Source organism: Uranotaenia lowii, chromosome 1, assembly GCF_029784155.1.
Source record: "Uranotaenia lowii strain MFRU-FL chromosome 1, ASM2978415v1, whole genome shotgun sequence".
NCBI classification, from domain to species: Eukaryota; Metazoa; Arthropoda; class Insecta; order Diptera; family Culicidae; genus Uranotaenia; species Uranotaenia lowii.
The window spans coordinates 190,043,777-190,056,687 of record NC_073691.1 but is presented as its reverse complement, the minus strand read 5'-3'; the positions used below and the strand labels follow the sequence as shown (position 1 = coordinate 190,056,687).

Below are 12,911 nucleotides of genomic sequence, written 5' to 3'. Positions count from 1 at the left end.
GAAAAATATCAAAAGCGTAGCGGTTAAGGAAGATAAATCCTAAATTTTACTATTTGTGAAAGTTTTGAAGTTTTATTACTTAAATTTGTCCCAGATTCTTGCGTAATGTTCACGGTTTGTTTAAAAGGCAAAGATTTTTGGATAATTTGAGTAAATGTTACTTTTCGAATTGCTGCTTTTGTAAATTAATGCTTCCCACGTACGATATCAAGAGCACATAAACCTAAGTAAACAGCAATTTGCGGATGCCCGGATATTGTGAAAAAACTACTTGGATTTTGCCCAGTTTCATCCACATTATTTGGAAAATGAAACAAGAAAATCGAATTCAGTTTAAAATTATTTGTCAAAAATTGGATTTGTGAAAGTTTTTTTCATCAAACATCAAACCAAAACTTTACTTCGTATGCTTTAAACATAAATTTGACACTGCTGATGTGTTGCGACAAAAAAAATGTAAGTCGTTTTTCTTTACTAGATGAATGTCTGGAATTTCCTCAGATTTGGCCGGATATTGCTCGGTTTATGGAATGGAGAATTTCAGATTATTTGCCCGGTTTTCACCATGTTTTTCAAATAATTTGCCAGGAAGTGCCCGGCCCGGCTACGTACAAAAATAGTTCATACATAAACCTACATTGGACCTCTTCAACTGATGCACTGTTCCGCACTGCATAACGGCTTTTTTGAAGAAAACATTCCTGCATTGAAATCTTTCTGGCTTGATACACTGAGCGGCACAGCAGCGTCGCTAGAGCACAATTTTCTTGCCAGCTCCTTCTCTTTTCTTTAGAGCGAGCGACGTCCACCCGACCGTCAGAGCAACCGCAATCGGGCGCACTCGGCAAAAAGATAAGTGAACGTTGATCGGCTGAGCAGTGCACTCGGAAACCGAAATGATAAAAGTGTAATTCGTTCTCTGCTCTGTTCTGTTTGCGAGGTGTTGGACAAGCATGCTCTACAGAGTATATGTCCTTTGCCGAAGCTTGATTGAAATTGTAAACTACAACAAAAATTATATTCTCGCCCGCAACCCCACTTATCTGATTGATACCGAGTCCTGCATCAACCTACACGCGTATTCAACCACGTTTTTCGAAGCATAATACCAGCCATAAAATCATTTTGCGAATTACCATTCAATTCTGGATTTGAAGGAGCTATCCTGTAGAGGGGCACAGCTTTAAGTTTTTTAAAGTAAGTTAAGCTCTACAGAGTATATGTTCCTTGCCGAAGCTTGAATAAGAATTAAATTCTAACGACGTGATTTTTTCTACCGTGAATCCTTGTGTGTAATCCGAAACCATGGCCACGACTGCCACCACGAGTTCGTCTTCGAGGAATCCACCACTCCGAAATCTCCAGACAAAGGTGAAGGCGTTGATGGAGATGTTTAAGTCCATAACCACTTTCGCGAGCACTCTGGGGGAGGTTTCTTCAGCCCAACAAATCCATGTTCGGCTGGAGAAGCTCAACGAATTGTGGGATCGAATCAACGACGCGCTGATTGAGGTTGAAATGCACGAGGAATATTCATCGAAGGAGGCCACTTGTTCGAATATACGCCAGGACTTCACCACCAAATACTACAACACGAAGGCATCCATGTTGGAACGCATAAAGGAGTTGGAGGTCAATAGCAGCGTTTTGCATTCTACCAGAATTATGGACTCATCGATTCAACCGACCATCGAGCATGTAAGGCTACCGCAGATCAAACTGCAAACGTTTGACGGCGACATCGACCAGTGGCTGAGCTTCCGAGACCTGTATCTATCCCTGATCCACACCAAGGCGGACTTACCGGAGGTTGAGAAGTTCCACTACCTGAAGGGCTGTCTCACCGGAGAAGCGAGGGCTCTCATCGATCCGTTGGCGCTCACAAGAGCAAATTATCAGGTAGCTTGGGACATCTTAATGGCCAGGTACAACGACAGCAAGGTGTTGAAGCGCAGGCAGATTGGGAACCTGTTTAAATTACCCAAGGTGACTAAGGAGTCGGCCGTGGATATCCAGACACTACTGGAAGGGTTCGAACGCGTCGTGCAGACCCTGGACCAGTTAGTCAAACCGGAGGAGTACAAGGACCTCCTGTTGTTGGAAATGCTGTGCTCCAGGTTGGACCCAACAACTCGTCGTGCATGGGAAGAACATAGCGCTAATCAAGACCAGGACAAGGTAGCAGATCTTACTCAGTTCCTCCAAACTCGTGTGAAGATCCTAGCATCGCTCCCGCCTAAGGCGCACGAGAATAAACCGGAAGTTTTTCAATGGCAGAAGAAAAACAACGCTCCCAGAACGAGCCACAGCGCAACCCAGATGATGGCCGGAAGTTGCATCGCTTGTCCAGAATCCCATTTGCTGTACACATGCCCTACATTCCTGAGGTTGAGCGCTTCCGCTCGAGACAAGCTGCTGCGACAAAATTCCCTCTGCAGAAACGTGGCCACCAAGCTTCGGATTGCAGATCGAACCAGGTTTGTCGCAGATGCAGAGGAAAACACCATACCCTAGTCTGCTTTCGAGACGATGGCGGAAACACCAATAATCGAGTTACACAATCCATTGCACCCGCTCTAAATCCCAACCAAACCACACCAGCAGCCAACTCGGGGTCAGTTTCATCGAACATGGCCAGGAATCATTCGTCAACAGTGCTGCTAGCTACAGCGGTCGTCTTAGTGGAAGATGACACAGGCAAGGTTTTCCAAGCGCGGGCCCTACTGGACTCGGGCTCGGAGTGCAATTTCATGACAGAGGGGCTCTGTCAACGCATGAAGGTGTCTCGTAGGCGTTCGAACATTTCCGTCCTTGGGATTGGCCAATCTAACACCAGCGTCAAACATCAAGTGTCAGCGGTTATTAGGTCAAGAATGTCAAACTTTTCTCGATCGATGGATTTCCTTCTTCTACCCAAGGTCACAGCGGATCTACCTACAACCAGCGTGGCGGTTTCCTCTTGGCAGTTTCCACAAGGCGTGGAGCTAGCCGACCCGGCATTTTTTAAATCGAAATCCTTGGATATGGTGCTAGGAATACAGCACTTCTTCTCATTTTTCCCGAGCCATGCTAAAATTCCGTTGGGCGAATGCTGATAGAATCAGTATTCGGTTGGTTGGTAACAGGATCCGTGGAGAACCAAGGTTCTACTTCCCGCATCGCTTGCAATACGGCTGCAAGGGTAGATTTGGATGAACTTCTCACTCGTTTTTGGTCATGTGAAGAGATAGGGTCTCTGAACAATTATTCCCCGGAAGAACAACGTTGCGAGGCGCAGTTTGTTCTAACCAAGTGCAGAAGTTCCGATGGGCGATACACCGTTGCGTTACCAAAGGACGAAAAGGTATTGGCAAACATTGGCGAGTCACGGGAGATGGCTTTCCGTCGACTTCAATCCCTGGAACGTAGACTGGAAAAGGAGCCAGAACTACGTAAACACTACCACGGTTTTATGGAGGAATACTTGGAGCTTGGACACATGCGCAGGGCGGATGTGGGTCCAGAAAAGCGGTTTTACCTTCCCCACCATGCAGTCATCAAGCAGGCTAGCACAACCACGAAGGTACGAGTTGTGTTCGACGCATCGGCTAAAAGTAGCAGCGGCATATCCCTCAACGAGGCGTTATTGGTTGGACCCGTAATCCAGGACGAGCTTCGTGCTCTCATTATGCGTAGTCGGATGAAACAAATCATGGTGGTAGCCCAAGTAACAATTTTAGCTTTATTATGGTCAGCAAAATGTCGTTTGGACCACAGCATTAATCTTCATAAAAAGCTAAAGTACATTCTATAACATCACCTGGACTCTAATAAAGCCAAAATTAGGCTATTTGGCCCTATCCTAGGAACGTCATCATGACCAATCATTGTTAGTCATCAATATTGGTCACCAAAGCTTTTAAAAAGCTATTATAAAACATGTTAGAAATTTTTGTTTTTTTCGGTTCTGTCAGTTCTCGGAGTTTTTTTTTTGTTTTTTCCAGCAACCGTAATGGTTGATGAATGATGATTGCATTATTCAGATATGAATCTGGTAAAATTAATAGTTAAAAAACCAATGTTTTACCCATATAATGAGCGTCTTTTCTACTGCCAGTCAAGATTTTAGGTAAAATGTATATGAAATAGTATCTTAAAATAAATGCGCCTCGTCAAATCTGATGGTCAATCATGATGGGATTGATGGAAAAAAGGCCTGAAAAAATATTTTCCAATGCTGGCATTGTGAATCCATCAACATGGCGTCATTTTGTACCCTTCGATTTTGCAACCAACATGGCGTGAGTCAATTCATAGTTTTATTATGGTTTAATGATGACCCCAAAAAAAGCTACGATTTGACGTTTCTTTCGCAAGCAAACCAATTACACGCTAAGGTTGAGTTCCTCATTTCTGAGTTGTTAATCATTAGTACAGTAAATGAGGAGACTTTTTGAATGAAAAGGGATTGGTTTTCAATGACCCGTGGAATAAATCATGAGTTGAAGTCAAATTTCGTTGTCTGACGCCATCTTGAAATCCAAGATGGCGGCTTCCGCTGAACTTTAAAATGGTGTAAATGACTTGAAATCGCATGAAACCCCAACAAAATGGGTATCGGGTGAAAGTGCTAAACGAGTAGAAGTCGAATTTCGCTATCCGACGCCATCTTGAAATCCAAGATGGCGGCAGCCGCTCAACTTTTAATGCTTAATGCTGACAAAAAGTCGCATTAAACCACCACTATACGAATATTGGTAAAAAGGCTAAGCTAGAAGATGTCGATTTTTTTCTTTCCGACGCCATCTTGGAATCCAAGATGGCAGCTTCCACTGAATTTAAAATGCTGTTAATCAATGAAAATCGCTTGAACACAACTTTTTTTCACGTAATACTACATTAAAACTACTATTTTAAAACAATTTAGATCATTTTAAATCACTTTTATTATTTTTTCATTATATTTCTAATGCATTTAGAACTTTTCTTGTTTTGTTTATAGTTTTTGATTTTTTTTGCCATTTATGTAATTCTTTTATTCCTATCATGCTATTATGTCTAAATTGTATCGGTCTTATTCTAGCGAAAACTATAAGGTTATGTTGTTTCTGTTAACCGTCTGATTTTGGCACATGTGCCAAATTCGATGTTTCCAAAATCGAATGTTGCCAAAAACGAACGGGGTCTGTATTGCGGTAGTTTTTGTGGGATTTTCAGTCACTTACAGATTTTTAGAGAAACGCGAAAAAAGATATTTGACTTCTATAATTTAGCCTTAGCACTCAATACAATATATTTGGTAGTTTCATGCTATTTTCATTCATTTACAGTATTTTTAAGTTCAGCTGAAGCCACCATCCTGGATTTCAAGATTGCGTCAGAATGCAAAAATAAACTTTTTATAGCTTATCCCAATTGACAAATATCCATATTTTGGAGGTTTCATGCGATATTCAATGATTTAGAGCATTTTTTAAGTTTATAGAAAGCTGCCATCTTGGATTTCAAGATGGCGTAAAAAAAAGACATACACCGTCTTAGCCAATTTAGGCTCTACAGACTGAATAAATGGCATGGACAACTTAAGATTAACATTAAACACCCAGTACCGAGATGGGAATCGAACCCATGTCATCAGCGGACCAGCGATTACCGTCTTACCACACTAACCACTCGACCACCAAGACGTAAGATAGCAATATTCGACTTCTACTCGTAAACCCCTTCACCCACTACCAATATGGGTTTCATGTCATTTTAAGTCATTCACTACATTTTAAAGTTTAGCGGAAGCCGCCATCTTGGATTTCAAGATGGCGTAAGATAGCGTAATTCAACTTCTACCGGTTGATTTCTTTTAACTTATACCCCTATAATATAGGTTTTATGCGATTTTCAGTCATTTACAGTATTTTTAAGTTGAGTGGTAGCCGCCATCTTGGATTTAAGATGGCGACGGGCAACGAAATTTGACTTCTACTCGTTTATTACTTTCACCTTATAACCATATTGTGAAGGTTTCACGATATTTTCAGTAATTTTCAGCTTTGAAAATAAAAGAGGAAGCCGCCATCTTGAATTAATGATGGCGTCAAGCTTTTTTTTCCTACTATTTAGGCCCTTTCACTCAATACTCATATTGTAAAGATATCCATACCACTTTCGGTGATTTCAAGTTTTCAAAGATGTATTTTTTTCATTTAAACTCAAAACCAACACGCATAACTTACCAAAAATGTGTAAAAATGGGAGTTCCAATTCAAATATGTGCTATCTAATCTGAGCGTGTCCTGTTTTGACATTTTGATCGAGAACTGTCACTAAGTTTTATGGCGGTTTAATAATCAGGCACTGAGTGCTATTATAGAACATGCAAAAGAAAGCTTGGAGCAAACTTCTAAGTTTGTGTTTTATTATAGTTTTAAAAAAGCATTCATAACTCTTTCAAAATAACTAAAACAGTATGTTTAATAAAAGTTTTATTAGCGTTTTCAAAACCATCTGCAAACATATGGTCGAAAAAAAATATAAGCATTATGCATGACGATAATAAAACCGTCATAAAACGAGCTGCACAAAAAAATGCCATAATTAAACCATAATAAAACTTCCTAATGCTAGTTGGCATAATCTGTGTTACTTGGGAGCGGATATCGAGAAGATGTTCAGACAGATCGGAATTCATGAAGCGGATTTGCCCTGGCAGAGCATCCTTTGGAGAGCTGACCCCAAGAAGGAAGTTGAAACCTTTGAATTAGCCACCGTTACGTACGGAACGAAACCTGCGCCATTCTTAGCGACCAGAACGTTGAAACAACTAGCCATCGACGAGCATCATCGATTCCCAGCGGCATCCAAGGCATTGGAGGAGGACGTTTACATGGACGATGTAATAACCGGTACGGATCTAGAAGAAGATGCTGTCAAGTTGTGTGTAGATCTCATCAAGTTGACGAGTAGCGGAGGTTTTCGTCTAAGGAAGTTCGCATCCAATTCAGCTGCGGCCTTGAGAGAGGTGGATTCGGAAGATCTGGCCCTACAACAAACCGAAGAGATAAATCTAGATCCTGATCCAGCAGTAAAGACCCTCGGATTGGTTTGGCTCCCACGCACCGATCACTTTCGGTTCAATTTCAACATTGAAAGAGTTCCCATGGACGAGCGATTATCCAAACGAAAAATCCTGTCAGCCATAGCTATGCTATTCGATCCCCTGGGACTTGTAGGAGCGGTAACAGCTAGTGCGAAAATCTTCATGCAGCGTTTGTGGCGACTACAAGAAGACGGTAACAGATTAGACTGGGATCACCCTGTACCGGTGAACGTAGAACAAGAGTGGCGAAATTTCTACGACCAATTACCTATCCTGAACGCTCTTAAGATTCAACGTTGTGCAATCATTCGTAATGCAATCAAGGTGGAATTGCATTTCTTTTCGGATGCATCGGAGCGCGCGTATGGGGCGTGCGCATATATAAGGAGCGTCGACGTCGATGGAAAGTCCTACGTATGTCTACTAGCATCGAAATCCAAGGTGGCACCGCTGAAATGTCAATCCATTCCGAGACTGGAGCTTTGCGGAGCACTTTTGTCGGCGGAACTATCCAGCAAGGTACGGGCGGCGCTTAAGATGCAGGTCGACATGCATTTTTGGACGGATTCAACGTGTGTTCTTCAGTGGTTGAAGGCAATCCCGTCTACATGGTCAACATTCGTGGCTAACCGTGTTGCGAAAATACAAACCATTACCGAAAACTATCCTTGGAGACACGTTCCTGGCTTGCAGAATCCAGCAGACCTCATCTCACGTGGTATGGACCCAGAACAGATAGAGGGATGCGACCTTTGGTGGAAGGGCCCTGAATGGTTAAGTCAAAGTCATTTCCCGGAGCAGCCAAGAACCCTGGAATCACAAGTAGCTGAAGAGGAAGTCCGTCGTTCAGCACACCCAGCCGCCAGTTGTGTAGCACATTTTGGAGAAGAGTATGTGCTAAAATTCTCGTCCTTCACTAAACTTATACGCAGCACCGCATACTGGATGCGACTTATGCGTATACTGAGAAAGTCCGAAGACAACCGCAGCAGTTTACTGACCGTAGAAGAGTTGAGAGATGCAGAATTTGCAATTATTCGTCGTATCCAACAAGAGTCTTTCCCTAATGAGTGGAAGGCTTTAACGAAGAAAGAAGCTGTTCATCGAAGTTCACCGCTGAGATGGTTCACCCCACACATATCATCGGACGGCCTAATTCGTGTTGGAGGAAGATTAGGCAGATCACTGGAATCGGAAGATACGAAGCACCCGATTGTGCTTCCAGCAAAACACCCGTTCACTACGATGATATACGAATATTACCATATCAAGCTTCTACACGCCGGTTCTCAACTACTTCTTAGTACAGTTAGGCTGAAGTATTGGCCTCTTGGAGGCAGAAATATACCGCGACAAGTTGTCCATAAATGTATGAAATGCTTCCGCTCTAAACCAAATCCAATTGAGCAATTTATGGGTGAGTTACCCCAAGCACGCGTGACAGTAGCTCGAGCCTTTTCAAGGACAGGCGTCGATTATTTCGGACCGATATATGTTCGTCAAGCTCCCAGAAGACCAGCGGTCAAAGCTTATGTGTCGGTTTTCATCTGCCTTTGTACGAAAGCGGTTCATCTAGAACTTGTATCCGACTTGTCAACGGATCGTTTCCTTCAAGCCTTACGGCGGTTCATCGGGAGAAGAGGCTACTGTTCCGATATCTATTCGGACAATGGAACGAATTTCGTCGGAGCACGAAGCTACCTTCGAGAGCTACTAAAGTTGCAACGCAGTGATCAACATAAAGAAGCAGTTTCGAAGGAGTGCGCCCACAACCATATCCAATGGCACTTCATACCACCAGCCGCGCCCCATTTCGGAGGACTTTGGGAAGCAGCGGTCAGGTCAGCCAAAAAACATCTCCTGAAGGTTCTAGGGGAAAATCCTATCCCGTTCGAAGACATGACTACGCTCTTAGTACAGGTGGAAAATTGTCTCAACTCGAGACCAATCACAGCTTTAACAGATGATCCTGACAACCTCGAACCCCTTACACCAGGACATTTCCTTATCGGAGAACCATTTCAACAACTGCCTGACAGAAGTTACCGTGAAGTACCCATGAACAGATTGAATCAGAGTCAGACATTGCAGAAGCGGCTTCAACACTTTTGGGATCGTTGGAGAGTTGAGTACTTGACACAACTTCAGGGGCGATTTAAAAGATGGAAGAAGCCGATCGATGTTGAAGCTGGACAGTTGGTGATCATCAAAGAGGATAATTTGCCGCCAAGTCGTTGGAAGATGGGCAGAATAGAACAAGTTCATCCTGGAGCTGATGGAGTCGTGAGGGTGGTAACCTTGAAAACAGCATCAGGACCGTCTACGCGACCGGTAGAAAAACTTTGTTTTTTGCCAGCAGCATCTCAACCAGAATACAATCAAGCTTAGTTTCTCGGAGATTCAGAACGATCAGTTGCACCCACCCTTGTGTTCGCGAGATTCTTTTCTTTATTTTTAGGTTCAGAAATTCGAGCGATTTCAGGATGGGCCGGGATGTTGATGTACCACACTAAGCGCGATGTTATTATGTTAAACCCACGAAGCAAAGGATCCTCAGAAAGAAGAGCGAAACAGCTGATGTTTCCAGCACTTAGATATAAGAACTAAACCAAGAAAAACGGCATCAAAAATCACCATTTTCTCAAGATAAATTGTATCACTTTGTTCAGAATTGCCGGTAGAACAAGTCGTATCGACCCACTTATTAATTTAGAGAATATATGTTAGATGTAGTGTTCAAGTAATAAAAGTTGTTTGATGTAGAAGTTGTTTTGCACCCAATAAAGTTGTAATTTCTTGTAAATAAACTGTTGTACTAATGTGAAACCAAGTTCGGAGTTGTTACTTACCGCGGCAGAAGAAATTGCTATCACAATTAAGGATCACCCAGGCTACTCCCCACGGAATCACCCAACCCAAGGTACCCACGGTCTAAAGGAAGGAACCCCCCCACATACAGTCCACTCAGGTTCAAGCAAGGGCTTGGACCACACCCCAACACAGGGATCATGAAAGGTCGTTGGACCAAGAGCCAATTGGAAGGTCGTTGTACCTGGAGGCCAGTTGGAGGTCGTCGAGCCGGAATCCCCCGTGATGGCCGGACTGCGCTGGTTTTTGTCCCTGAAGGAGTGAAGAATACATATCGGGAACAAGTTCTACAGAATGTCGTTGAACCGTGGGCACGTCGACATTTTGGTTCCAGGGACTTCGCCGGCTCACAAAGCGAAGAAACCCCAACTTTGGATTGCGCAACATTTTCCAGGGTTCATTTCGAGCTCCTAGTGGCCGGCGAGTTCGCCAGACCTGAACCCTATGGACTTCGCTGTTTAGAGTTTGTTGGAGGCCGAAGTCTGCTCTAAGAAACATGAAGGTGTGGAAGTCCTGAAGCGACATCTCGGGGCAGCCAGGGATTAATACCACAAGAACACCTGCGGGCCTCATACGATGCGTTCCTCGACCGTCTGCGGCGAGTGGTTAAACTCAAGGGCGAACAAGTCGAACTTTACCAGTGAATTTTGATAATGTAATTTGTTTTCAAGAGAAATTGAATGAATTTGAAATAAAAAGTTGTTGTTTTGATAAATTTATATTTTTATTTCAACGTAGCACTTCACCCACTGCGGGACCCCACATAATTAATAAACAATTAGATATGTAACCATAGGGATGGATTTCCTATAGATAGGATGTTTAGATAGGAAATAAAGTACTCATAGCTCTACCGCCAAGTAGTAAAGTCTCTTCTATCCACTTCCCAAGTGCTGCACAACAGGTTATGGGCCCAGCACTATTGAAAAGGAGGAGAAGCGGAATCAACAGTGGCAAGAAGTGCCAGCGCCGATGGAGGGACAAAGAGACAAAGCCCGAAAGGACAACGAACCAGGAACCATTGGGAGCAAGAACGAGGCAGGAACCAGAGCCACTGGAAGGAAGTCGGTGCAGAACCATATGGAGGTCGTTGAGCCGGGTCACTGGAAGGTCGGGGAGCTGAAGACCGTGGAAGGTTATCGGACTAGGAGCCAACTGGAAGATCATCGGATCGGGCAGCCAGGTGGAGGTCGACAAGCCAGGAAACACAAGAGGTTGTCGGACAGGTGCAGTGGAAAATCGTTTGGTCGGATCCATGGAAGGTCGGCGAGTCGAGATCCAGCGGAAGGTTGTCGGGCCAAAATAAGAGCGTCGAACCGGAATCAACAAAGTTGTTGGACCGGAACCACTGGGAGGTCGTCGGACCGGTGCCATAGAAGGTCGCTGGACAACGAAGCAGTCATCGGGCCAGATTCACTGGTGGGTCGTCATACCAAAAAAACATGGAAGGTTGGTGGGCTGGTATCATGGAAAGTCGCCAAATCAGGATCCAGATGGTGGTCGTCGAATCTGGAGTCACTGGTGGACTTGCGAACGGGGTACCACGGAACGTCTCCAAGCCGGTGACATGGAAGGTCGTTGGACCGAAAAACCAAGTTGAGGTCGTCGGGCTGGAACCACTGGGAGGTGTCAAGCCTCAGGAAAGGCGTCAAGGCGCAGGAGAAAGCTTCGAGCCGCAGCAAGGGAGTCGAGACCAGAAGTCAGATAGAAGGTCGTCGGATCGAAGCCAGATGAAGGTCACCGGATCAGGGATCATGAAAGGTCGTCGGACCAGGAGCCAATTGGAAAGTCGTCGTATCTGGAAACCAGTTGGAGGTCGTCGAGCCAGGAATCATGGAAGATCGACGGGCTGGAGCCACTGGTAGATCGTCGTGCCGGAAGCCAGAAGTGAGGTCGTCAAGCTGAAACAGGGGCAAAATCGTCGTGCAATAAATGCGACGAATGAGGTCTGGTGCGTGCGTTGAGGAGGAGTAGCCGCCGAAGGCAGTAAGAAGACTGCGAATGTGCAAGTTGAGGAGGATTATTAAGATTCGTCCCATCGTAGCAATCGATGGGACAGATAACAACATACACATAATTAATACAATTTGATATGTAACCATAGAGATGGTTTTCCTATAAAAAGAATGTTAAGATAGAAAATAAGGCTATGATCATTTAGTATCCGGGCACTTTATTTCGGCCATAGCTACGTTAATAAAGCACGGATATGCAAAACTTCAATAGCGTTGTGTTGGTTATCAAAAAGACTATCTTGCCTATTTTTGATAGATTTTTAAGTTAACATGTGTTTGAGATATTTACGATGCAAAAAGACATGGTAAAAATAATTTTGCACAAATTTGCTCCTTTTACGCATTTTGCACCTCGAAAATACTTTATTGTTGACTTAAAAGCTCATGAACTGTTGGTTTTTTTCTGATTTTTTTTCGAACCAAATGGTTAAGCAGTATAAGGAGCCGCTTAAGGATCAACACGAAGTTCAAACCAACCATCGGAGTGCAACCCTTGATCTTAAATATGGTAAAAAGTCTATGGTTATTGGAGATAACTGAATGCAGACTCCTTAAATAATGCAAAAAATCCATTTCCGGCAGGCAAAAAGTGTTGACTGACTAGTAGACACCAAGTAAATAACTAATAATGATCAGTTCCAAAGATCGCAATCTGTGCATCCGGTTTTTACTCAATATGACAGATGTGTTCTGATGGACAACAAAATTTATGTTAAAATCGGATTTAAGAAATCAAATTCTTCAAGATGCCTACTCATGAAAGGTTCCAACTAGATTCCAATTGCTCTTTCCATATGAGTTTGTGTAAAATATCATGATTTTGCAAAGGTTTTGCTTCTGTGGTAAAAATATTAGGTCAATACATGACTGAAAAAAGTGTGCAAAGATAAAAACAGAGATTTTATGAAAAAGTTAGAGTATTTCTAGAAATCATTGATAAATATATTTTTTTATAG

General features: G+C 43.3%; 2 protein-coding genes across 2 annotated transcripts; both read left to right on the top strand.

The window, feature by feature from the left end:
- The first annotated feature begins 1,305 nt into the window (after positions 1 to 1,305).
- On the top strand, positions 1,306 to 2,514 carry LOC129738241 (uncharacterized). The gene has a single exon (XM_055729428.1). The coding sequence runs from the start codon at positions 1,306 to 1,308 to the stop codon at positions 2,512 to 2,514; it is 1,209 nt and encodes a 402-aa protein (XP_055585403.1).
- A 574-nt stretch (positions 2,515 to 3,088) lies between these two features.
- LOC129738240 (uncharacterized) lies at positions 3,089 to 11,805 on the top strand. Its single transcript, XM_055729427.1, has 4 exons — positions 3,089 to 3,706; positions 6,686 to 9,355; positions 10,832 to 11,166; positions 11,427 to 11,805. Exons 1-4 carry the CDS (start codon positions 3,089 to 3,091, stop codon positions 11,803 to 11,805), a joined length of 4,002 nt encoding a protein of 1,333 aa, XP_055585402.1.
- The last annotated feature ends 1,106 nt before the right edge of the window (positions 11,806 to 12,911 follow it).